This window comes from Actinia tenebrosa, unplaced genomic scaffold, assembly GCF_029948245.1.
Source record: "Actinia tenebrosa isolate PJP-AT-01 unplaced genomic scaffold, QUT_ActTen_1.0 PGA_scaffold16__25_contigs__length_10494907, whole genome shotgun sequence".
NCBI lineage: Eukaryota > Metazoa > Cnidaria > Anthozoa > Actiniaria > Actiniidae > Actinia > Actinia tenebrosa.
In genome coordinates, this window is record NW_028292576.1 from 9677348 (window position 1) to 9700312 (window position 22965).

The window sequence follows — 22965 nt, forward strand, 5'->3', positions numbered from 1 at the left end:
AAAGTTCGACAAACACTTTGGATTTAAATTAATATTTGATGTATGAGCGCAATGAAGCAGAAGAGTAAAAATCGATGTTGACACGTACTCCTTATCTTAATAAAAGAGTAGTTAAAGACAAGGTCGTGGTTGACCTCTGTGCCGTTAGTCTCCACCACAGCCGCTTTTAGTGTCGTCACGCAACGCTCAGGGGAGAAAGCGTTGCGTGACGACACTGAAAGCGGCTGTAGGGGAGACTACTGTGCCGTATGCTATCCATGGCCCTCATGGCGATGAGATAGAGGTCATAGCCCAAAATGACAAACTTATATTAAAGTTTGCGAAAGTCGATATAGATATATTTCAGGGTAACATCTTCACTCCTTAGTTCTTCTCTGCTATAAAATTTAACACAGGGATCCCAAAAGAGAATTTATGGAGTAGCCTCCGGAGTAGGCTTATTTCAGGGGCGTAGGCAGGATTTTGCCTTGCCAAAAACCTATCACGTGACTTCAGGTGTCTAGGTTTCGCCTGGGGGGGAGGGGGGAGGGGGAGCAGGGCCCCTTTGCCTACGCCCCCGCATTTACTCCAGATACTCCACACACGCATTGTCTCACGATCATGATCAGACATGAGTGAATTTCCCAGTCTTCTAATCATTATTTATCAATATCATCCATAATGTATGAATCTGATATTACCATTCCAAGATGAATTTTTCTCCACGCAAAAGTAAATATCCCACACAGCAAAACTCGAATAAATAGTGTCAGACTTGAAATTCACCCGATTATTAACCCCTCATTATAAGTTTCATCGATAAGACGTCCTGTCAGACTCAGATTAATCTCCTTCGCACTTATTCGCAAAATAATTACAACTTAAAATACGACACTTTTTAAATAATGAGGGAATGTTCACAAAAATATTTTTTCTTTGAAGATACAAAAAATACCAGTCATAGAAGAAAGCGGTTGAAAAAATGTCTTTTGGAAAGCCATTTGAATTGTTTATGGTACATTCAAGTGATAAATAGATTCATCGTAAGAGTTCAAGCATGGTGCTCTGGCGATCCGTGGGCTTCCCACAGTCCATTCCTTCTTTTGGTGTACGTCAAACGACTTTAGAAATGATATTTGGCCGGTTCTCTTACGTCATTATTTGATTTATGAAACTTGAACCTGATTGGTTTAATTGTCGTGACCAGAGTAACAGGACAAGCCAGGACAGCCTGTTCTCTTACGTCATTATTTGATTTATGAAACTTGAACCTGATGGGTTTAATTATCGTAACCAGGGTAACAGATCAACTTGTCTTTTGACTAAGTACCACTTGATTAAGACGATGAAATTGAGACGAAAAACGGTAGGAAGGCAAGCAGCTCTACTTTACTGATCATGTTACCATTGGTCTACAAGAAATGAATGGGAAAATGAACGATTGAATGAATAAATAAATGGATGAGTAAATGGATGGATGGATGGATGGATATGGATAAATAATGTTGCTCACCTTGCCAATAGCCTCCAGTGTCGCCTCTATGACGTCACTCTTCTTTGGTACATTCAAAGTCGAGGCAAGAAGTTCCTGAAACAACAACACAATTTTCATGGTCGTTCTCCAGTGCTTTCTGTCACTGATCCTTTTTGGCTTCGTTTGGGGGGGGGGGGGGGGGGGGGAGGGGGAAAGGAGGGAAATGGAGAGAAATATGTCTGTCTTTCTAGCCTGCGTGGCAGCGCTTTGGGGAGGGGGGAGGGGGAGGGGAGGAGAGGAGGAAGGAGAGGGGAGCCCTCCCTAAAGCGCCCCTACGCAGGTTAGAAGAGAAGGATGGAGAAGTGGGGTGAAGGGAAATGACCTCGTCTATTCCTCTATTAGCCTTTCTGAGGTTGAGAAAACAGGACTGTTTAAGGGACAAAATAGACGCCATCTTGGAAATATGTCCTCTAAAACAGCCCCACGATGCACTGCAGTGCCAACTCGACCCAGTTTTTTCTCTCAACCTCGAAATGCCTAATATCTTTCTCTCCTTCAAGGACTCGGAACAAAACAGAGCCATATAAAGAATCAATAGGCATGCGTTTTATGAAGAGACGGCTGACCTTAAGCATTGCAGCATCGATTGAACCTGTCTGGTTTTCATCGAGAGTGTTAAATAAATCCTGAAATGATGCAGATGGTTATTACCAGGAAAAATTACCTTGGTACAGGAATAAAGGACAGATAGATAGACAAATAGATGCCAACAAATTAACAGAGGGCCGCTAATCAGGTAGCCTGCGTGCAGCCGAACAAACTAACTGTTAATTATACGAGACTATACGATAGAAAAGTCCGGCTGCACGCAAGCTACTACGTAGACTAGCAGACACCCATCATTAAACGAGTTGAATGGTCCCAAAATTTTCTTCTCATATTTACTATGAAAATACAGGCCCCAAAGGAGTCCGCTCAAGAGAGGTTTTGCTCCGTCACAGTCAGTCACTTATCTTAGATGGCAGAATAATAAACCCCTTTGCTATGGGGACTTCAAGTCTTTCTCATGTAAAACAATTCCATTGTTCCTGCCATCCAACATGGCTGATGCCACGTGATGGTGCGAAACCTCTATAGTGTCAATGTATTTTGATTCACGTAATAGTTTTGTGTAGATTTTGTTTTCACAACGCAACGAGAATGCTTGCGTTGTTGGTGAGAACCAGACTTTATTGAAAGCTGTCGCAGGTGGACAGTTTGTCTCGTACGACACTGAGTCGAAGGTCGATAATCGAATACGACCACAAAGCTTTTTCACCGCGACAACGATTTCTCACCAGGTACGTAGGAAGTGAGTCTTCAATATCGTCAATATTTACGGATTCAAATCCCTTGAACACTGAATTCCTAAACACAAGTTTGAGAAGAAGTTTAGAATAGATAACTGCGTCGGGACAGAATGGAAATAACTGGGGGGATATCACGGTATCAGAGAGTTTTAGATTTACGTTCACGGCAAACGTGAAACGTTAGTTGACCAGTAAAAAATTCTTTTGAATTACTGAAAAAGAATCCCAAAAAAGTCCAAGTAGTAGAAAAACGAAAGAGTATTTGCGCTTGGTGAGAAGGTTTGTAAAAGGTAAAGTAAAATACAGGAAAACTATGAAAAGGTGTTCACGTTTGCCGTTTGCGGGGAGGAATAAAAGTCAATCTAAAACTCTCTATTGATGTGCTGTGCTATGCCGTGACCGTAACGGTAACTTGTCTAAGTATTTTGATTGGATGAGCGATAATCTATCGCTGTGGTTGGTTCAAAGGCTTTCATTCATTCCGTGTCGTGACCGTGCCGTGTCATAGCATTTTGATTGGATGAGAAATAGCGCTGTTTCGCTGCGTAAATCAGCATAAGGCTGATTCGCACTAAAGTAATTGCAATAATAATAATAATGATGATAATAATAATAATAATAATAATAATAATAATAATGATTCTTACTTGACATGCGCAATGACGTCACACATTTGATGAACAGCCACGAATTCTTCAAACCCAAAGAAAGTGCTCTCGCAAGCCATAGCATATATCTGAAGTCATAAAATACGAATGAACTTTCGTTTACTCCAGAGCTTTTATCGATACGCGTGCAGCGAAGATGAACGGAGTCTTCTTTGCATTTCGTGCGCGTGCGCGTATGCCGTCTTCTTTTTATTTCTGAGGCGTAAAGCGATAAAATTTGTGCGCACGGTAAAATAAAAGACGATTTACAAATGAAGCCCAGAATTAAAAAATGCGCATTTAAAATTGGCATTATTACCCCATTTCCTCCCCCATAGTGTATTCTATGGTAATCGAGTTGTCTTTTTGTAATAAGGTCACTCGGTAGACTACGTCTCCCCTCCCCTCCCCCATCGTGTATTCTATGGTAATCGAGTTGTCTTTTTGTAAGGTCGCTCGGTAATCTACGTCTCCCCTCCCCTCCCCCATCGTGCATTCTATGTACTTAGTGTCCTCATACCTTTTTTAAGTAATCAAGTTGCCTTTTCGTGAAGTCACTTGGTAGACTACGTCTCCCCTCCCCTCCCCCATCGTGCATTCTATGTACTTAGTGTCCTCATACCTTTTTTAAATAATCAAGTTGTCTTTTCGTGAGGTCACTTGGTAGACTACGTCTGAGCTCACTGAATGACAAGTGTCTGTTAAGAAAGCAAGGGAAAAAAAACGTCTTCTGTGAGGCTACTATCAAAGATGTCATTTCCGATCTGAAAGGAATTTTTCTACCAATAGGACACTTGCATTATAGCGTTATTTACTAACGCTACCAGACTCCCTTGCACACTTTCTTTTGTTCGGTTAATTAGCACCAACTATTTTACTATTCTCATGAGAAAATACAAATTTGAATAAAGGAAGAAATTTCGCGAAGCATTTTGGTTATAGTAGTAAAATGACGCCATCATGCAAAAGGCCCATTGAATGGCTACTAGGCAGCGTTTGACTGTCATTGTAGGCTGGTAATGAGATTCATGAGATTCATTCAACTGATTGATAACAAGCAATAGAATACTCGGGTTGATAGCACATTATGGACAGTGTTTGCCTGTCATTGTAGGCTGGTAATGAGATTCATGAGATTCATTCAACTGATTGATACCAAGCAATTCTGGCTTCCCTCTCAAATGGCTGGAAAAATTTTCAATTCTCGCCAATTTTTTACCAACCCCACCCCTCTGATAAATAATGAATGGTTTTTAATTCTAGAAGAACATCTTTATCGCTCACCCATCACCATCGTTGTCAAGCTTAGTGAACATCTTTCGCAGAGTTGAAAATTCATCGTCATCTTTAAGTCCGTCCGACTGAATCTAGGACAATAAATCAAGAGGTGTTTATTTATATATTTTATTATATTTTATATTATATTTTATATATGTTATCTTTTCTTTAGTATTGTTACATTCTAAATTACTTATCTTTCTACCATTTTTTCTATTTAAACCCCTACCTGGAGAAGTTTGGGCGTGACTACCCGTCTTGCGTTACAGGGAATGGTTACCATGGTTTCGTTTTCTACTTCACTTATGACGTCATAGTTTTTGTCGTTGTCTTCAATGCTAGAAACAATATTGATGTAACATCATTATTGAATATATATCACGAGTCCCCGCCGGAATACCTCTGCGCGCTTAATAAATGAATAAAGCATTCGCACGCGTTTTCTATTTCTTCAGTTCAGTGTGTTGGAGAGGGGTGCTAGTTCACTGTGACGGGGAGGGGGGGGGGGGGGGGGGAATGTCAGTTAGTTGAGTATATGCGGCGGGTGCTGCTAGCTAGTGAGTATCTTAGGGTAGTAAACTCGTATAAAGTTTCAGGGTATCGATCAAATTTTGTGAGCTACTCTTCATACCTTATCAACTCCACCTCCATCTCCACAGATGTCTTGTCAAGCAGAGGATCTGGCTCTACACACTTTTCTTCTTTACTTTCAGTCTCTTCGTTTTTTGTTTTTATCTCTTCTTTCGAAACATCGTTCGTGGACGAACTTTCCTCTGGTTGGACTTTCATTTTGTGTTTTGATTTCTTGTCTATAGAAATGTTTGATGTTGTGTGAGTGCTTCTCCGTCGCTTGTCGTAGAGTTTCTCCTGCGAGTCTGTACGAAGCGGCACTATTTTCTTCATCTGTCGAAAACAAAGATAAAATTAGGGAAGAATTGAGAATTTGACCTGTAGTACCAATGCGAAGAAACTCGAACTTTTTGTGTGTTATATAGACCGTTTTCTCAAGGTTACGTGCGTATCCAACTTGACGGGCCACGAAACTGAAAAACGCAAATTCAGCAAAATTGAGAAGCCAGTTTTATATTTAAAGAGGAGAATAATGATTTTATGAATTCTTATCGAAAAAAAATCACAGCAATGCATGATAATACTTGTGTTCTGGTATCGTGGCCCGTCAAGTTCCTTAAATTTGGATGCGCACGCAACCTTGAGAAAACGGTCTATTGATGAATTTCATGCGCATGTCTAAATTTATTTAAGGTGCATTTATATGGGCAACGAAATAGCATAACTTGGGGCACAACAATGTTGCGTTGCAAGTTGCGCAACAATTAAATCTTCATTGTTGCAAAGATTAAAGAGAGTTTCTACTTCTATTCGCACAACAATGTTGCCCGCGGTGTGGTAACACGAACAACATTTGCTCTGCAACTTGCAATGTTACAATGTTGCACGAATTTGGTGCTTATATTAAAGCACCTTTAGCATATAACCAGGCGCAAGAATATATTGATGATGATGATGATGATGGTGAGGACGATGATGATGGCAATGATGAGGATAAATTCTATTGGAAAACGTTCTGAACTTACCGTTTTTCTCGCGTTCTCTAGCGACAGTCCTATTCATAGTAAAAAGAATCAGAAACTCACTTCATTATCCACTTTTTCCATAAAAACGCCAACCCCGCAGCTTCACTATCAAAACCTATTTACCCTGGGTGTGCTTATATTCAGCTCCATTCAGTGGAGGACATATTACAATAAAAGGTTTCCAATTCTCAGGAGATTGAAATTCTTTTGTTTTGCCCTCCAAATCGAGCTGCTTTGACGCCACTTGCAAATTTATTCAATCAAACTTACCCGAAGGCTTTTTCTTGGTGGTTTTAGGGAAGCTGGGCCTATTGTTTATCCACGAGTTCCCGTTCGATTCTCCATTTTGATCGCAGAAACTTGAACCACTACTGCTGTGCATGCTGGTCTCGCTTACCACCGACCTGGAACTTCTCTCCTGTTGTGGACAGAAAAACGTGAAGACAAAATTGAGCTTGAAAGAAACGAATGGGAACTCAACTGGGTGCTAATCTGTAAAGACTGGAGACTGGACAAAGCATTTGGCATACGAGGATCGGCTTCGCTATCGTAAATTGCGAGGGAAAATATCAAAGTCCTATTTTTAGTCAAGTACCTTCAAAACGATAAAGAAAAAAAGAAAAAAGAAAAAAGAAAGAAAAAAGGAAAAAGAAAAAAGAAAAAAAGGAAAAAAATAAAAATAAAAAATAAAAAAATAAAAAAGCTAGAGTAGGTATAAGTTTCAGGTCACCCATCCAGGTACTAACTTCCCTCAACCGGACTTGACTCAGTGTCTTTGACGCCCAAGTTTTTCCCACTGGACCATGGTTCTACGGAATCAGCATAACAATAGGCCGTGAAAACAATGCACCGAATAGACTAGACTTTTTAAGATTATGCTTTCAACCGATTCCGTGCGTGGCAGAGATGCAAGGGATTAGCCGATATGGTCTGGGGGCCGGCTGGTCTCTCCCCTGATGCTTCGGCTAGAACATTTTCTTGCGTAATTCGTGCACCCAAGGGCAGAAGGATTTAATCGCCGTCAGGTCCGAAGTCCATACGACGCCTCAGCTCTGCGGATGTCTCGGGGGTATGGCAAAGTGGAGTCGTTTTTTTTAAATTTAAATTTTTGTCAGTTAGTTCAAACCCCGTCGCATCCAGATAAGATTTTATTCTTTTTTTCTTCTTTTATTTTTTTCATGGAATTCATTGCTAATCTTTTTAGTCATATGGGACAATCGAGCTAAGATGTACTACAATTTTTTCCCACTACTTTATATGCTTAAGCTGCGTTCGTAATGTATGGGAGAGGAGAGGGGGGGGGGGGGGGGGGGGGCAGGTGAAATCTTTAAATGACAAAAAAATTCTTAAGACCCCCCCCCTTGAAGTCCCCCAAAAAATAACTATCCCCCTTCCTCGGCAATCTCTCGTAGCTTCTCCTAAACATTTTGCATCCCCCCAATTCTCTGAAAAAAATTTTCAAACCCCCCCCCCCCATTTTACTGGTAAATATTTTTTCCAACTCGCCCCCCCCCCCCCCCCCCCCCCCCGCCATACATTATGTCAGGAAGAAATACTGCTACAAGAATTACCCTTCTTTTATTGTTTATCAAAATTGGCCTCTTTGTATAATGACACGTGGTCTGAAACAGGAAAGCATTTCGCTAGTACTTAGTACAGGCCTACTAATACTCTAATATCGAATTCTGTTGCTCAGGGTTAGCTTAAATCTTGTAAGATCTCCATGTGTTCCAGTGAATGTCCGTGGAATTTCAAGCTGTTTTTCTGAAGTTGTGCATTCTTTACTTTACTTTTGGTATAAACCCCTTGCACCATTCCCAAAACCATCAATAGACCCCCCTTGCATTGAATTCCTAGAGGAATTGTTCTGGGGGACAAAACAAAAGATTTTTTTTTTTGCATAAGAAAAGACGGCCTATTGTTTTGTCCCCCAGAACAATTCCTCTAGGAATTCAATGCAAGGGGGGTCTATTGATGGTTTTCACAGCCGCCATGTTGGATAAATCTAGCAAAAATTCGTTATTAATCGATCTCTTTCGTTATATCAGCCAACATGGCCGCCGTGTCTTTTGTTATTTCATTCTCTTGGGAATGATTGAAAACCAGCAATTTGTAAATATGTCTCTAATCGAAGTCTTGACGATTTTTCTAGCGTTTTAAGCAGCAATATTAATTGCTGTTATTTTACACGACGTTAAACGTGGTTAAAATGCCACATGTAAAAAGGCACTTTATCAAGTAATTAAAAAAGGGCGCTTTGAGGAAAGAGATAGGAGAGCACCCCCTGGGTTCGCCCCTGAGGAACACAGCGTCATCTGGCTAATTCGAAAACGGCCTTTCACTCACCCATCGCTTAAACACATCTCTAGGTGGTGGGTTATTCTTTTCTTCTGCTCTCCTGTCACACGTACATGCTTTTCTGTGCACACAACAGCCCTCGTCCATGACTGACGGCAAGGATGATGGTATAGATGTAGCAGTCTTCGTGGATGGGAGGTGGTCAGCGGTGTTGCTGTGGGAAGCATTTATGGGTGGACAATGGAATCTGATGAACCAGAAAGATATTCTAATATTAGTTTTATAATCCAGGTGTGGACGAAGTGTTGGTAGGCTGTAGGTATCCTTATTCCGGCTCATTTATTTCCAAGCAAGAATGGCTATTAAGTGTCTCATCATTTCCTTCTAACAAACAGCCATACTGTACACACCAATCACCGCCGTAACAACACTAAAAGGAGGATTCATTCGAATGGAATTTAGCTACTTTTTTTGCAAAGTGTGGAAGACTGAAGCACCCAAAGGAAAACCCTTGAAGTTCAGATTAAACCAGCAAACAACTCTACTCATGTGATAGTGTCTCTGAGAATCAAACTTACAGCCACAGTCAAAGGCAGCACATAAGCAGTGCGTCTCGGGCTGAGAAATAACATTTCTAGTCAGCATGCACGAGAAGTTGTAATGCCAAGTCCAGGAGACCCCCTGAGGTGAGGGGGGAGTGCACTGCACCTTGACTCCCAAGCCTATGACTACAGCAGTAAGAGCTGATGCACATGTGACGCAGATGAGAAGTTCTGCTGCATACCTGTCATGAAGCGTGGCTACTGATCCATTTGTACCGATGAATGTCGGATGTTCTCGGGAGTTTGACAATCTTCTCTGGTAAAGAAACTCAATGTGTGGTTTTGCAACTGTCTTCGTAGATTTGTATTCAAAAATATCTCTGAAAGAACCAAAAAGACAAATTAAGTCTTACCCCTCCCTAGAGGAAAGTCACTAGATCGTAACCTCACCCTTCCCTAGAGGAAAGTCACTGGTTCCTAACCTTACCCCTCCCTATAGGAAAGTCACTAAATCGTAATCTCAGCCCTTATAACTAGAGGAACGTCAGCTGATTGTAACCTCACCCCTCCCTAGAGGAAAGTTACTGGTTCGTAACCTTACACCTCCCTAGAGAAAATTCACTGGTTCCTAACCTCACCCCTCCCTAGAGGAAAGTCACTAAATCGTAATCTCAGCCCTTACTAGAGGAAAGTCAGCTGATTGTAACCTCACCCCTCCCTAGAGGAAAGTTACTGGTTCGTAACCTTACACCTCCCTAGAGGAAAGTCACTGGTTCCTAACCTCACCCCTTCCTAGAGGAAAGTCACTAAGTCGTAATCTCAGCCCTTACTAGAGGAAAGTCAGCTGATTAAAACCTCACCCCTCCCTAGAGGAAAGTCACTAAATCGTAATCTCAGCCCTTACTAGAGGAAAGTCACTGGTTCCTAACCTCACCCCTCCCTAGAGGAAAGTCACTAAATCGTAATCTCAGCCCTTACTAGAGGAAAGTCAGCTGATTGTAACCTTACCCCTCCCTAGAGGAAAGTCACTAAATCGTAATCTCAGCCCTTACTAGAGGAAAGTCACTGGTTCCTAACCTCACCCCTTCCTAGAGGAAAGTCACTAAATCGTAATCTCAGCCCTTACTAGAGGAAAGTCACCTGATTGTAACCTCACACCTCCCTAGAGGAAAGTCACTATATTGTAACCTCACCTCTCCCTAGAGGAAAGTCATTAGATCATAGTCTCACCCCTCCCTACTAGAAGTTTACTGGTTCATAACGGGAAAAGTCTCTTACCCGTATGCAAAGGGCTCATCCTTTTGGAAACGGCCGGTCAGTCTTTGAAGGTTCTAGGAAAATGAACAATGAAAATTAATGGATGAACGGATGAATGGAAGTCTCGGGTTAGAGCTCATCATGTTATAAAGACAAGTGCAGCCTTACCATCAGTCTAGGGTTAGGGTTTTGTAAACTCCATCCCCTGTTTTTGCCGCCGAGTGAGTCCAGCGGCAGATCCGATGTCTTGAAACTTGCTATCTTTCTTAGATTACCATAGCCACCATAACTATGAAAGTATAAAGGGATCATATTTATGGATCATATTGATAAATGATTAATGAATAGTATAAATAAATCGCTTTGATTACAAATTAATGATAAAAAACAGTGCCGAATCCAGGGGAGAGGTGCAGGGGGTGCGCACCCCTCCCTGGTTCGACTTTGTGCCCCTAATTCAAAGAGTAAAGCAATACAAAATAATATTTTTTCCCTTTGCATGATTCTAAGGGGTGCACCCCTCCCTGGGTTAACTATGTGCGCTGCACCCCTCCCTGAACAAATTCTTGGATCTGCCCCTGAAAAATGATACTACTAATATATTTATGTTAATTCATTTATGAAATACGTAGAAAAGGAAGCTTAATGACGATCGTTTTCGTGTGATACGTGACTTGAAAAGGACGAGTTTGTGACATAATGGCTTTCGTCAACTTCCTACGATTGGAGCTGTCCTTATAACGTGATGCTTTTGGCTGTTCTATCAGTGAGTTAACTATGGTATCGTGTTAAATATACTGAAACGAAAGGATCTTCAGTCAAGGAGAAACGAAAACAAGTGTGCTACTGAAAATAATCAGTCACGAATTGACCTATAACATTATGACGTCACAGCTTGTTTACATGGGCAAGAATGATAGGAATTTAGGCGAAATTTTCTTTCGTTCGGGATATTTAGTACAACATTTATCTGTTATCACCTTTCCCAGTCTAATTAACCATTTTTTATTGTGATTTAATTCGTTTTGCTGCTATTTTGCCTCCTCTGGCGACCATGATCCTTAGCGTTAAAACAATAGATTGTTTTGATGTGACGTCATAGTGTTATAGGGCTTGACGTTAAGCCGCCCTGAGAGGAAGCAGTGTAGACGTCTTTAATAGTCCGACCACGCTTGGACACGTCTTCCAATATGACATCTTATTACTAGTTAACCAAGAGAATCAAACTGTGCACATGATGGTTACAAGCCTATGTAGGGGGGATTCCTTCTCTTAGTTAATTTTCTCTGGAGTTAAAACAATCTCGTACAATAAAGCCTTAATTTCTTACTTCGTCGAGCATGCGCATTAAGAAATAAAGGCTTTGGGTACGAGATCGTGTTAACCAGTATAAAAAGAATAGATTTATTGCGCAACGCAACTGACGTTTAAAGTCTTAACATAAATAGCTTAACCCTTCGATTTCAACATGTTGTTCTTAGTCTCAGCACGTTTATTATTTTCGTTTGCACGATAATCTCACCGGAAGTGAAACTGTTGCAAAATTTCCTCTAATAAAAAGTTCCTTTGCACTGGAGTCATCATCGCATAGGTAAAAATAATAATTATAACAATAATAATAATGGGATTTAATAGTGGCATTTCCACAGAGTGGCTCTTGTTCCACTGAATTCCAATTGGAATTTAGAAGTTGATTTTTGCGGAGGGAGGAAAACTAGAGAAATCGGAAAACCCTCGGAAATGAGGAGAGAACCAACAAACAACTCTACTCACATACGACACCGAGCCCGACGGGACTTAGAGAGAGTCACTCCCCTATGATCTCAAAAATCCTAGATTGAGGATCTGCGATAGATCTGTGGGTTAAATGTACCCTGACGTCGATCAGCCCAGAGATTATTCTATGGTATCGATAAAATCTGAAGGTTTCCGTTGATCTTAATTTTACAAATTGTCTTTTCAAAAATAGCTTAATTGGAAAGAGTTTGGAAGACGTCGAGAACCAACTAAATGTTTCAACCTGAAAATATCAATGGTCAAGGTATTGAATCTGCAAAAATTAATGGTGAAGCTGCAAAAGAAAGCCCTGAACAGCTTGAGCATGGACCTATATTAACAAATGAACCTCTATCCGATAGAGCTCCTCTAATGACATCTAGGTTTGAAGAAAAAGATGAAGAAGTCGCACGTAACTATGGAGCGTGCTTGAATCCTCGACAAACTAATGTAAAACCACGACGTTATCCTTCAAGACGACCTGAAACTCGTTGTTGTCCTTCGTGTGATTATTGTAATGTAGAAAATATTGGAGGGTGTTGTTTTTTTGTGCTAAGCATTCTGTGTGAGGCAATGCTACGAAGCTAGGATCTCGAAACGACGCAAGAATGTAATGCAAGAGTCACGTTACACAGTGGCCCAGTGTATACTTGGAAAATATGGAAAATATTGATTTAATGATGTTAATAGACCCTTTAACCGTGGCTGTAATGTTATGCACATTTCAGAACACGCGTCATTCCCTCAGATACCCCATTCACACCTAAACGTGTTTAATTGAACTGTCTTTTCATTAGGAAAAAAATTGAGAAACTAGAAACCTACAATATAATCTAACTTTCTAAAATATTATCAGAGCAAGACAAAGGATAGCTTACATGCATTATTTCACCAAAGATTGTGCAGTGTTCGTAGATAGTTTTTCAAACCTGATTAGCTAAACCACTTTAAAACATGTTCAAGCCTTGGTGTGAATGGGGTCCTAGAGTATCATTTCTTTTTTCAACGGTTGCGCAGGCATGAGAAGACACATGAATAACTCATGAATATGGATATCAACTCAAACAAGGAATCTTATTCACAAGAGAATGACACGTTGTCTGAAATGGGAAAACATTAGCCCCAAGAAAAAGAGTTCTATTAGTCACTGAAGCAAATTAAAATACAAAAATCTCGAAAGCGAAAGAAACGTTTCTCACGAGTACCTTGCTAGGGTACCTTAGTTTGCGTGACAAGCCACTTTCGTGACAAGGAATTCTATTCCGGTTTTTCTTTGACTTCCAGTTGAACTTCCGGTTGATTCTACTACCGGTGAAGCCATTTCCGTTTGTTCTTCTCAAAGTCAGTTTTTCTTTTTTTTTTCCCCCCTCTCATTTTTCAGACTATCCTGCTGACAGAGTCTCCATTTAATCAGTTCTCTCCCTCGGGAGAAATTAAAAAGACTTTCTGCCAGCAGGGTATTTCCACATCTTTCTTGGCATTAGTTATTTTCAGGGCAAAAAGAATACGTTATAGAGGTCAAGAAGCTAATAAAGCCTTTTATTTCGATATTTTTATGATTGATATAATGACGTAATGCCATTCAATGATTAGGTAAGCAGTGTGGAGCGTGCTAAGAATATTAAGAGGCGTACGTGATACATGCAATTAGTCATGTCGTTTGCGCCTTCTTGCGTTTCGTCTAAGCACGTTTTATCCAACTCTGGTTCTTCTTCGTTTCAGCGGAAATAAAAATATTGCAAAATATTTCAGATTCCGACACATACGATCACATTAATATTGTCGTAAAGTTTCGAAGGTCAAAGAGCTTACAACTGAAGTTCAGTGAAAGCAGAGCAAAATTAGGTAGGGAAAAAAGACTTGTTGTTTTTGATGGTGTCTGTAGGATTAGTTTCGAATGTGGAAATTTAGTACTATCACACTGCGGCTTTCTTGCTAAACGCATTCTGAATTGAAATCACGATAAGAGGAGTAATGCACTGGTTGAACAGTGACGTGCAATCGAAGTGCAGCTTATAGTTTAAATTGGTAATGGGTCCTTTCAAAAAACCTTCAAATTTGACCAATTTAACAAATTTTACAATTTTTATTGTTTACAGTTTATTTCATAAAATTTAACACAATATATAAGCCAATATATGAGCCCGTAAAATAGCACAGCTAATCGGGGCAGGCTCGTGTTTGCAAAGCAAAAACATTACAATATGTTAAATTACGATAAATGAATAGAGGATAAAGGCTATAATATGACGTGAAAATACACGAGTTAGGGCACGGGTAACTCATAGATGAAATTGGAATTTGGCTTTTAACAAAGGGAGGGCCTTTTAGCTAAGTTTTCAACACAGGAAAACGATCGCAGTCTTATTTGATCTTTAGGTACTGAAACATTTGAACTGTCTTCGGCTGACTTAGCTCAAAAGCAGAAATGTTTGGCTAATATGAAATCAATTATAAATGAACGAACATCCTTAGCACATAATATGAAATTCAAAAGAAAAATTTTCCTTTGAATTTTAACCTCTATCAAAGATAGATTATATAAACTTATGATTATATAATTATATTCTAATTGTTAGATTTAATTACTCTAGTGAATAAGGATGGTTAACAGTACTAAAGTTTTTATTAAATTCTATTTTTGTCGTTGATGATGATGGTGATGATACATGATGATGATGATAATGATACATGATGATGGTGATGATGCATGATGATGCATGATGATGATGATGATGATACACGATGTTATGATGATAATGATTCTTGACGATGATGATGATGATGCATGATGATGATGATACACGATGATGTTATGATGATAATGATACATGATGTTGATGATGCATGATGATGATGATGATGGTGATAATGATGGATGATGATGATGATGGTGGTGGTGATGATGATGATGATGACAGTGAAGGTCACAGTATTGGTCATAGTGATGATAAAGCAGCTTATTAGATGTTTCAAAACATTTTCATATTAGAAAAGCCATCTAATAGAGAAAACTTACGAGGCAAGATGCAACCAACCAACCAGGCAACCAATCAACAAGTTCCACAGGGAAATGTAGCTGGTGGACAGACACCAGCACAAGGCTATACACCTGGACAGACACCAGCACCTGCACAAGGCTATACACCTGGACAGACACCTGGACAGGTGCCACCTCAAAGTACAATAACTGGACCGCCAGCAAGTCCTTCTGATGACTTTACACATGTGTACCAAACAGGAAACTTTGGAAAACATTTTGGAAAAGTGAACACAACCAGAGGTAAAAGATACGTCATAGTTCATGGAGTTCTTTCTCTGTTCATGATTGTCTTCACCATAGTTGCCGCAGTAATGATGAAGCACTACCTCCCCGCTGCCATCAAGAACCCACTTCTTGGAGTCTCCTGGGCATGTGCAGTGTGCGATGGCCTCTCTACTGGGGTTGCACTTTACTTCATGTGGAAGCTGTCAACCCTTACCCATCCTTTACGCACGTTGATGGTGATGAGAACTTTTGCAACTTTCAGTATGGTTATGAATATATTTTTCTTCATGATTGGAATTTTTTCTGCCATCTTGAAGGAAAAGGAATTTGTAGAGCTCACAGATAAAGAAATTGGCTTCTTAAAGGCAATTTATGCCGTTATTGCGGTCCTCATGTTTCTGAAAATCTTTACTTCAACGTCGTTCATCTTCCAATGGTGGAGTTGTTGTCCTGCCTGCCCAACGGCCTGCTCATGTTTTGCACCTTATTGCATATATGAAGAAGGCGAAGAACTTGCGCCGGGGGTGCCAAATTCAATAGGGGTCCAGAATATAATGGTAGTTGGAATGGGTGCTGCCGCAGCTGCTCAGCGCATGAATCGAATGTGAAACTTGAAAGCAAAGATAAGATAGCAATAGCTCCATAATGGATCACTTGATAAGTGATTATTTTCGAAAGTGGAAAGGAAAGAAAACAATATATTGCCAGCTTTTCTAGGCTTGTAGAATGAGATGAATTTATATTGTATTTTGTTGATTGACAGGTGCAATTCCCTTTACAATCTTCAGTATTTATTAGTGTATTAATATCTCCATTACTTCAAGCTCATTAAAAGATTAATAATTTTAAAATGCCAAATGATGTCTAGAAACAAATTGCTTAACACCAATACAATACTGTAAGGTGCCATCACTTTATATCAAAAAATATAGAGTCCCGTGCAAAATTTGAGGGTTTTGCCCTGTTGAAGCTCAAAACGCTTATGGTTCTTCAATAAAATCTTGTAGATTTTTCAGCGGTTTTCGAGCGCGCGCACATCGTGGGCTCAAATCGAACATTCAAAAGTAGGCAGCCACCTTAATCAGAGTAATTTAAAAACACTTTTTCAAACAATCACCCTCTTTGAGAATGGTTGCATGTAGAGCTTTTATAACAAAGTAAAATATCAGCATTTGCAATTCAGGGGATGAAGTTCCAAAAATGAAGGAGTTGTGATGATAAAGTAATGACTTTTTCCCAACCATACGTCTTAAAAAGCCAATAGCTACACCATATAGGTTGGAATAGCCCACTTCTAAGATATGTTTTCCTTGTCACACACAAAGATTTTAGTACAAGGCTACGTGCAAAATTAAATTTATTCTTTTCTCCTTTGATAAATCACTGAATATTATGCACAAAGCCTTATGCATTAAAACCCCTGTGCGTGACAAGTGAAGCATATTTTGGAAGTGGGCTATTAGGCTTGACAAGAGTTGTAAAATGCTTAATTGGACATATTAGTACTTATGTAAAAGATAATAAATACTTTTTCAAAATATGATAAAAGTTACATGGCTCAACAAGAGTCGTAAAAGGCTTAGTTGGACATAGTTATGTAAAAGATACTTATTAATTAAATAAAAAACTATATTTATTTATAACTACAGTGGAATCTTGTTATCTCAAGCCCCAAACTAATCAAAGCCTGGGTACCCCAAACTTCCCATTATTTCAAACTTGAGGCTGCTTCCCATCATGACTTGCATCACGATTAGCCATCCCAAGGTTGAGTGAGAGCCTGGGTCAAGTTGGCATTGTAGTTCATTGTATTTTTATGAAAACATTACATCAAATTGCTTGCTACATAGGCTCTCCCAAGACCAAATAGATGCCATCTGGGAAATATGTACCCTAAAACATTCCCACAATGAATTGTAATGAATGCAACCCAGTCTATTCCTCCATCTCTGAATGCCTAATTATTTTACCCTGGACATTTCACACTCCTGTTATTTTGAACCTTTTTCCTGGTTCTCTGGAGGTTCAAGATAATGGGACTCCAGTTTAAATAAATAAAATAAAAGTAAATTCAAATACCTTGTGGTGTCTGGTAAGTTTGGGTTTATGTATTCTCTAAATCCCCCTCCTCTCTGCTTTACCTTTGGAAGATATGTTATGATAAAAGCTTGTTAATTTTGGCATGACAGAAGGTGTCTGGCAGGTTTGACCAATGTGTAGCTTTCCAGAAATTATCCATATCCCACTGCAGGGATTTGGAATTTCCAAGGGGTCGGGGTTTGGAGAAAGAACAAAATTACAGAGAGTGTCTGGGGGTACTAGGGGTCTTTAAAAAAATCCTCTGTGTGTGTGCGTGTGTGGAGGGTTGGGGGGGAGGGGGGGCGGGATGATTTCTAAACTACACAATCCAGATTGCTGTTGGGGGAGAGGCTAGACAAATAACAGCTCCTGCCCCACCCCCCCCCCCCCCCCCCCCCCCCCGGTCGGTGGTTGGACTGATAACCTACTAGTACATTAGCATAAGAATAGCTACAATACTTCAATACTTACAAACAAAACGAAAAATATAATCTAAATAAAACCCTTACCCGTGTTTTTGAAGGCCTCATGCTGCGACTTTCTATTATTCGCTCTTCCCATTGACTCGAATTCAGATAACCCTGGTTAATATCTGGTAAGAAGGAACACTTTCCTTGGGGTTTCTTTTTGCTTTTCTCTGTTTTTCTACGATATTTCTTGGCCTTTTTCTCTCGAGGTTCATCTGTCGAAATTGCCTTGGTAGAACTTTGTAAAGACGGCAACATTAATAAACCAAAAACTCCCTAATTCTTGTCAGAAGCTGGCTACATGAATTAGAATTATCGCCTTGAAAAGAAACTCCATGTTCAAAGTGAGCAGTCGTGTGTTTTTTTTTTGTCTGACAGTGTGAAAGAATTCTCTGAAAATCACGAGCTTTACGAAGCGTTTGTCATTAATGAATGATCAAGACATCCACTCAAGTCCCATTGTTTGTTATTAGGCCATTATTAAGTCTTTTTTGAGGCATTCTTTGTTCAGATTAGAATCCATTTTGTTATGAATTCGAGTTGCTAAGAACGCGCGAAACTCCCTGGAGAATTAAAGACAGGACGCGGGGGACTGGTTTCTATGACGTCACTGATTGATCAGAATTAAATGAAATAGGATGGGAAAGAAAAAGTGAAAAAAAGTATAAAGAAATGAAAAGATATCAAAAAATGAAAATGATGCTATCTTTGCGCAGCCATTATTTTATTATATGTCTATGATGGGTTTCTCCATGCTGAAACATGCTTTTCGTTTCAACTTTGCCTTTTTATTTGTTTTGTTTTATGTTAGGTTTTTAAATTCATTTTATTTTATTTTATTTCACCATCATCATCATCACGGTATTGATATTTATTTTGCTTGTTTTATTTTATCGTCATTGATTTGTATTGTCATGTTGTTTTTATTCATTTCTTATTCTTTTTTTTTGCTTTTTTTTTTGTTGTTTTTTTTGTTTGTTTGTTTGTTGTTTTTTTTTTTGTGTGTTTTGTTTTGTTTTGTTTTCTGTTTGTTTGAAACCGCATATCAACTCTTTTGGAATCAGGAAGTTTTACGGTATTATTGTTCTTTTTACTGCATACTGAATATAGTCTAGTGTGTGTACAGTAGCAACTCATATCATTGGGTGGCAAATAATAACAGTCATAGCAACACAGTGTTCAGGTTATTTAAACGTACATGCTTTAGACAATGTATCCAAGATATTCTATTTCATAATAATTGTAAAGGTTCTAGATTATCTCGAGGACTATAGTCAAGATGCGTGACGTTCAAGTTCTAGATTATCAGTTTATTCAGAGTTCAGTCAGTCAATGATTTCACAATTCCACGTTACAGGATTAATTTCACGAGTTCAGGTTTTCACGATTTCAGGTTTTCACGATTTCAGGTTTTCACGATTTCAGGTTTTCACGATTCGCTAGAATGACAATTGCAAAACCTTATATGAGAATATATTCTGTCCAAGAAAAACGGAATCAATATACTTACACATATGTGCTGTCCTGAAGATAAAATCATTCGAATTCCGGATTCATTTTTTAAGAACAACTTGTCTACTCTTCCCTATATCAACTCTGCCCCATTCCCACGAGCTCCTTTTCTCTCTTCCACAGGGAACCCGCTTCTATCATGCATAAGCTATAACATTCCGCCCCCTATGAACGGTCTATACTAAAACGTTCATACTATAACAGTTTCGACTAAATTATAAACGCAAAGTCTGAGTCTCTTGGTTCAAACGTCATCTTCATCTTCGGCTTCCAACAAGCATAACTTGTGGATTGGACGTCGGTAGCTGTTTTCCTTAGTCTTCACTTCTACACTTCGAACCAAACCATCACTTCCTGGGAACACCTTAGTAACTCTGCCTAACGGCCATTTGTTCCTTGTAGGGTTTTCGTCAGCTACCAGCACCAAATCATCAATCCGTATGTTTCTCTTTGGTTGTCGCCATTTTTGTCTCTCTTGCAGTGAGGGTATATATTCTTTCAACCATCTCTTCCAGTAATGGTTGGCTAACAACTGTGCTTGTCTCCATCGTTTCTTGCTGTATTTGTCCGATTCGTCTATCATCTCAGAGGGTAGGTTGGTGGTTGGACGGACGTTCAGGAAATGACTCGGAGTTAACGGTTCGTCATCATCAGGATTCGGCGGATTTCGAGTTAGCGGTCTGCCATTGGAAATGCGCTCCGCCTCGGTAAATACGGTATGTAGCACTTCTTCGTTGACTGTCTCTTGTCCCATTATGGCTTTGATGCTTCTCTTGACAGTTTTCACAAGCCGTTCCCATACACCTGACATGTGTGGAGCTCCTGGTGGGTGAAATACCCATTTGCATCCGCGTTCCATCAGCTCCCCCGCAATCTTGCGGGAGTCTATCTCTTTAATGGCTTCCTTGATTTCTCTGTCCGCCCCGACAAAATTTGTTCCATTATCCGATCTTATTTCTTTGACGTGACCTCTTCGGTTCAGGAACCTTACCAAGACCATGATAAAGTCGTCAGTTTCCAGCGATTTTGCGACCTCCAAGTGGACGGCGCGGGAGTTCATGCACACGAAGATGGCTCCCCATCTCTTCTCGGTTACTCGTCCTCTTCCTCTCTTGATATGGAAGGGTCCAAAATAATCTACCCCTGTGTAGGTAAATGGTGGTTCATATGGTGTTAAGCGAACTTTTGGTAGCTCACCCATTTCTTGGTTTGTCGTTTGAGGTCTCTGTTTCTTGCAATCGATACATCTTCCGAGGATTCTTTTTATGGCAACTCGTGCTTGGATTACCCAGAATTGTTCTCTCAGGAGGGCTAGCACTTGCTCTTGACCACAGTGTCCGTTCTTCTCATGCAAGTAACGTATCAAGATTGTCGTAACGTGACTCTTCCGAGGCAAAATTATTGGGTGCATTGCGTCATGGGAAATTGGTGCCTTAGCCAATCTTCCACCAACACGAAGTAGACCATCATCATGTAACTTTGGGCTTAGACTTGCTGTGGGGCTGTGTCCTTGAACTTGTTTCTTCTTCTTGAGGCTCTGCATTTCTTCGGAAAAGGCTTCACGTTGCACGATCCTAGCAACCTTCAATTTAGCGTTCTGCAGGTCTTCAGTAGAAATACGTTTCTCTTTCACGTGTCGGGACTTGATCCATTCGGTGAATTTGACAAGCCAGGCAACTCGGCGCAGGAGTACTATCCAGTTGGAATACCTCCTTGTAAGTTCCTCCACAGATGATCTGCGTTCAGGTACGGCCAGATAAGCTTCTTTCTTAACTTCCAGATCTTGTACGCTAACTTCTTCAAACTTGTTCTCGGGCCAGTTCTCTTTCGTCTTCCACAGAAACTCTGGTCCTTTAAGCCAGCGTTGGTTCTTGAGATATTCTTCAGTGTCAAGACCACGGCTTGCATCATCTGCAGGATTGTCCTTGCCTGGACAATGTCTCCACTGTTCGGGCAGTGTTTCCTCTCTGATTTCGGTCACTCTGTTTGCGACGTATGTTTGGAAACGTCGAGTTTCGTTTCTGATATAGTTTAGAACTATCATGGAGTCGGTCCAAAATGTTACTTGTTGGACATCAAGCTCTAGCTCTTTCCTCACTGTCTTGTCAAGACGCGTTGCAAGTACCGCTGACTGCAATTCAAGACGAGGGATGGTGAGGGTCTTGATAGGGGTGTTTCTGGACTTAGCCATCACAAATGAGCATTCGATTCTTCCATCATGATACTCGGCTCTCAAGTACGATACTGCTCCATACCCGACCTCGGATGCATCACAGAAGTGGTGAAGCTCAAGAGAAATTCTTTGTTCACTTGTTTGCGTAAAATAACATCTCGGTACGCATACTCGCTCCAGCAGTGGAAGATTCTCTTTCCAGGTTGACCATTTTTGTAGGATCTCACCTTCAAGTGGTTGGTCCCACTTATACTTCTTCTTCCACAGTTCTTGCATGATTCTTTTTGCAGGCAATATCACTGGTGCTGCAAAGTTTAGAGGGTCGAAAACCGCACTAATAGTTGAAAGAACTCCTCTCATTGTATTCGGTTTCTGCAATTCTGACACTTTAAGCCCACAGGTGTCTGACTCGACATCCCAGCGTACACCGAGGGCTCTTTCTGTTGGTAATTCTTGGAGTTTCAGATCGAGGAAGGACGTGGCTCTCTTTTCTTCTGGTATCTCAGCTAGGACCTCGCGGTCGTTACTGATGAACTTCGTTAACTTGAAGCCTCCTTTCATACACAGCTGTGTCAGTTGGTCAGCCATGCGCGTTGCAGCGTCCGCATTAGGTAACGACTTTAGGACGTCATCGACATAAAAGTTGTTCTTTACAGTGTGAACTGTCGCAGTATCGAAGTCGTCGCTGTTGTCATCCGCTGTTTTCTTCAGGGTTGAGTTTGCTGCACACGGCGAGTCTCTTGCACCAAATATGTGGACTGTCATCACATACTCTTCAGGAGGATCATCAGCATCTCCACTCCACCATAAGAATCTTAGAGAGTCTTGATCTTTTTCACGTACTCCGACTTGATGGAACATACTTTCGATGTCCGCTACAAGTGCAACTTTGTCTTCACGGAAGCGCAGTAATACGCCAAGCAGACTGTTCGTGTAGTCGGGCCCCTGAAGCAGATTCTTGTTCAATGACGTACCTTCATGTTCAGCAGCGGCGTCGAAAACAATACGCACTTTTCCTGGCTTATTAACGTTCGTAACTCCGAAGTGAGGTAAGTACCATGTTCGCGGTCCAATCTGTGAAGTTTCTTCAGCGGAGAGTTTGCGCGCGTATCCTTTCTCGATGTAGCCATTCATGGTGTCACGATACACTTCTTCGAACGCTCGATCCTTTTGAAACCTTTTCTTGAGGCTCAACAGTCTCTTTTCAGCTTGCTCGCGATTGTTTGGCAATTTCACATCATCTTTCTTCCACAGCAGTCCGGTCTCGTAAT

At 40.4% G+C, this 22965-nt stretch overlaps 3 protein-coding genes across 4 annotated transcripts; 1 reads left to right on the forward strand and 2 right to left on the reverse strand.

The window, feature by feature from the left end:
* Nucleotides 1-811: 811 nt before the first annotated feature.
* On the reverse strand, nucleotides 812-18577 carry LOC116289927 (uncharacterized). The gene is made up of 17 exons (XM_031696873.2): nucleotides 18052-18577; nucleotides 17543-17604; nucleotides 10588-10708; nucleotides 10441-10493; nucleotides 9405-9542; nucleotides 8669-8867; nucleotides 6593-6740; nucleotides 6323-6351; nucleotides 5359-5630; nucleotides 4957-5065; nucleotides 4734-4816; nucleotides 4072-4147; nucleotides 3450-3538; nucleotides 2791-2860; nucleotides 2080-2139; nucleotides 1493-1567; nucleotides 812-1391 (listed from the first exon to the last, which is right to left on the reverse strand). Exons 1-17 carry the CDS (start codon nucleotides 18265-18267, stop codon nucleotides 1317-1319), a joined length of 1875 nt encoding a protein of 624 aa, XP_031552733.1. The 5' UTR covers nucleotides 18268-18577; the 3' UTR covers nucleotides 812-1316.
* On the forward strand, nucleotides 11877-17106 carry LOC116289929 (uncharacterized). 2 transcript variants are annotated; one of them, XM_089030935.1, is made up of 3 exons: nucleotides 11877-12010; nucleotides 12389-14040; nucleotides 15188-17106. In XM_089030935.1, the coding sequence occupies exon 3, from the start codon at nucleotides 15223-15225 to the stop codon at nucleotides 16069-16071; it is 849 nt and encodes a 282-aa protein (XP_088887061.1). In that variant the 5' UTR covers nucleotides 11877-12010; nucleotides 12389-14040; nucleotides 15188-15222; the 3' UTR covers nucleotides 16072-17106. The 2 variants fall into 2 exon arrangements, with proteins under 2 accessions (XP_088887061.1, XP_031552735.2); XM_031696875.2 differs by lacking the exon at nucleotides 11877-12010 and having other exon boundaries at nucleotides 12070-14040.
* Nucleotides 18578-19298: 721 nt separating the features above from the next.
* Nucleotides 19299-22962, reverse strand: LOC148910746 (uncharacterized). Its single transcript, XM_089031024.1, has 2 exons — nucleotides 19520-22962; nucleotides 19299-19448 (listed from the first exon to the last, which is right to left on the reverse strand). The coding sequence occupies exon 1, from the start codon at nucleotides 22826-22828 to the stop codon at nucleotides 19766-19768; it is 3063 nt and encodes a 1020-aa protein (XP_088887150.1). The 5' UTR covers nucleotides 22829-22962; the 3' UTR covers nucleotides 19299-19448; nucleotides 19520-19765.
* Between the last annotated feature and the right edge of the window lie 3 nt (nucleotides 22963-22965).